At 42.7% G+C, this 3,245-nt stretch overlaps 1 protein-coding gene across 1 annotated transcript; it reads left to right on the top strand.

Moving 5' to 3' along the window:
• The first annotated feature begins 304 nt into the window (after positions 1-304).
• On the top strand, positions 305-1,240 carry LOC131328560 (uncharacterized). The gene is made up of 2 exons (XM_058361496.1): positions 305-614; positions 819-1,240. Exons 1-2 carry the CDS (start codon positions 305-307, stop codon positions 1,238-1,240), a joined length of 732 nt encoding a protein of 243 aa, XP_058217479.1.
• Positions 1,241-3,245: the final 2,005 nt, after the last annotated feature.

Raw genomic sequence — 3,245 nt, 5'->3', positions numbered from 1 at the left:
GGCAACCTCCCGTGACTTTGGCTCAGAATCCTCCAATCCCAACGGCGGTGCATGCGGTTCCTGTGAACCACAGGGAGAAACCCGAGAAATTCACTGGTGTGGATTTCAAGAGGTGGCAGCAGAAAATGCTATTTTACCTCTCGACTCTGAGCATTGCGAGATTTTTGAGTGAGGATGCACTTGTCGTTGCTGAAGATGAGCAAGACATGCAAGTCCTGAGGGACGAAATCACTTGGAAAGAGAACGACTATTTGTGCAAGAACTATGTTCTGAATTGCTTGCACGATGCACTTTAATTTACAGCATGTACTGCGTGAAGAAGTCGGCTAGGGAACTGTGGGAGTCCCTAGACAAAAAGTACAAAACCAAGGATGTCGGATCAAAGAAAATCTACCCCCTGGTTGGAATGTTGTTGTGTGAGCCTTTCCAAGTGGCATGCATGATAGAAAAGCTGCCCCCTGGTTGGAAAAACTTCAAGTTGTACTTGAAGCACAAGCGAAAGGCTATGACGATGGAGGATCTTATTGTTAGGCTCCGCATTGAGGAGGACAATAAGATGGCTAAAAGGAGGGTAGGGAGCACCTACGCCGCTAAGGCTAATGTTGTGGAACATGGTCAGTCTTCGAGAATGAAAAAGCATCAGCATGGAAAGCGATCTGACATGTAGAAAGGCAAAAAGGTCAAGCTGGGACCTAAAGGAAGCGTTGCTAAGAAAATGTTTCAGTTTTAAGGGAAGTGCTTCAATTGTGACAAGGTTGGGCACCGTGCTTCAAAGTGCACCAAGCCTCCGAACTCAAGGGCGTGAGCGCATTTGGCAGAACTGGAGGATGGCTCTGATGTCAACCTGTCAGCGGTGGTCTCTAAGGTGAACATGGTGGGGTCAAACCCTCAAGAGTGGTGGGTTGATACTGGAGCTACCCGCCACATTTGCTGTGAGAAGAAGCTGTTCACCTCCTTCGAGCCGGTTACAAACGGTGAGAAGCTGTTCATGGGGAACTTTGCAACCTCTGAGGTTGAGGGTCAAGGCAAGGTAATCTTGAAGATGACATCTGGCAAGGAGCTGACTCTCAATAATGTCCTGTTTGTGCCGGACATTCGTAAGATCCTGGTGTCTGGTTCTCTACTAAGCAAGCATGGCTTCCGCATGGTGTTTGAAGCGGATAGGGTGACTGTCACCAAGGCTGGGGTATATGTGGGAAAGGGCTATATGATCGGTGGTCTTTTAAGCTCAATGGAATGACTGTAATTCCACATATTAATAAAATGAAATCCCCAGTTGCTTACTTGCTTGAGTCTTCCAATTTGTGGCATGGTAGACTAGGTCATGTTAATTATGATGCTTTGCGAAGGTTAATTAACTTAGACCGCATTCCAGCTTTCCAAATTGATAAAAAACACAAGTGTGAGACTTGTGTTGAAGCCAAATTGATTAGGTCTTCTTTTCAAACGGTTGAAAGAAGCACTGAGCCCATTGGATTTAGTTCACACTGATGTGTGTGATCTAAAGTATGTCCAAACGCAAATTGGTGGAAAGTATTTTATTACTTCCATCGATGATAGCACCAGATATGGCTATGTATACTTGCTTAATAGCTAGGATGAAGCGTTGGACAAATTCATTCTTTCTTAGAATGAAGTTGAGAATCAACTTAGCAAAAAGATTAAGGTGGTGAGAAGTGACCGAGGTGATGAGTATGAATCACCACTTGGAGAATTCTGTGCACAACACGGAATTATCTACCAAACCACTGCACCTTATTCCCCTTAGCAAAGCGGAATTGCTGAACGGAAAAATCGTACCTTGAAAGATATGATGAATGCTATGTTGATAAGTTCTGGGTTGCCACGGAACTTATGGGGGGATGCTATCCTCTCCGCAAATTATATACTTAACAAGGTACCTTGCAAGAAAGTCAATAAGACTCCTTACGAGACGTAGAAAGGTAGGAAACCTACCTACAGTTACCTTCGAATGTGGGGGTGTCTCGTAAAGGTAGTTGTACCTCCACCTAAAAAGAAAAAGATAGGGCCAAGGACTGTTGATTGTGTGTTTATTGGTTACGCACATAACTGTACTGCCTATCGATTTCTTGTGTAATCTGAGATACTGGATATTCACAAGAACACTATCATGGAATCTAGGAATGCGACGTTCTTTGAACACGTATTTCCATATAGATCCATAGAAGAGTCAAGTTCCGTAAAGCGGACTTTGGAGACTGCATATGAAAGCGGTCAAGACCAAGAGGAAGAGAGTGATGTTGAGCCTAGACGAAGCAAATGGGCTAGAACATCAACATCTTTTAGTCCAGACTTCCTAACGTATCTGTTAGAAAGTGAGCCTCGGACATTCAAGAAAGTTGTGAGCTCTTCTGAGGGTCCTTTGTGGAGAGAGGCTATTAAGAATGAAATTGATTCCATTATGTAAAACCATACGTGGGAATTGGTGGATCTTCCTCCTGGTAGTAAGCCTTTGGGGCTACAAGTGGATTTTCAAGAGGAAGATGAAGGCAGATGGATCAATAGATAAGTACAAAGTTAGGCTTGTCATTAAAGGGTGTAGACAAAAAGAAGGCCTAGACTACTTTGATACTTATTCTCTTGTCACTAGGATCACATCCATTCAAATGGATATGAAGATAGCTTTCCTAAACGGCGATTTCGATGAGGAAATATACATGGAACAACTCGAGGGTTTTTCTGCTCTAGGTTAAAAAGGGAAAGTCTGCAGACTTGTTAGATCTTTGTATGGTCTAAAACAAGCATCGAAACAATAGCATGAGAAATTTGACAATGCTATGATGTCAAGTGGTATCACAATCAACGAGTGTGACAAATGTGTATATGTCAAAGACACAGACGAATGGTATGTCATTTTGTGTCTCTATGTTGATGACATGCTCATTGTTGGTAGTAATGACAAGATTATCAAATCTACCAAGAAGATGTTGAACTCGAAGTTTGACATGAAAGATATAGGTCTTGCAAATGTAATACTAGGTGTTAAAATCACTAGAACATCTTATGGACTTGCACTATCTCAGTCTCATTATGTCGATAAGATTCTTGAGAAGTTCAGTAAGTCTGATACGAGTATAGAAAGGACTCCTGTGGATGTGAATCTCTACTTATCCAAGAATGTGGGGGTAGGAGTATCCCAATTGGAGTGTTCTCGGATAATTGGGAGTCTAATATACTTGATGAGCTGTACAAGGCCCGACATAGCCTATTCAGTTAGTAAACTG

This window comes from Rhododendron vialii, chromosome 1a (assembly GCF_030253575.1).
Source record: "Rhododendron vialii isolate Sample 1 chromosome 1a, ASM3025357v1".
In the NCBI taxonomy this organism is placed as follows: Eukaryota; Viridiplantae; Streptophyta; class Magnoliopsida; order Ericales; family Ericaceae; genus Rhododendron; species Rhododendron vialii.
This window is presented reverse-complemented; position numbering and strand designations above follow the sequence as displayed.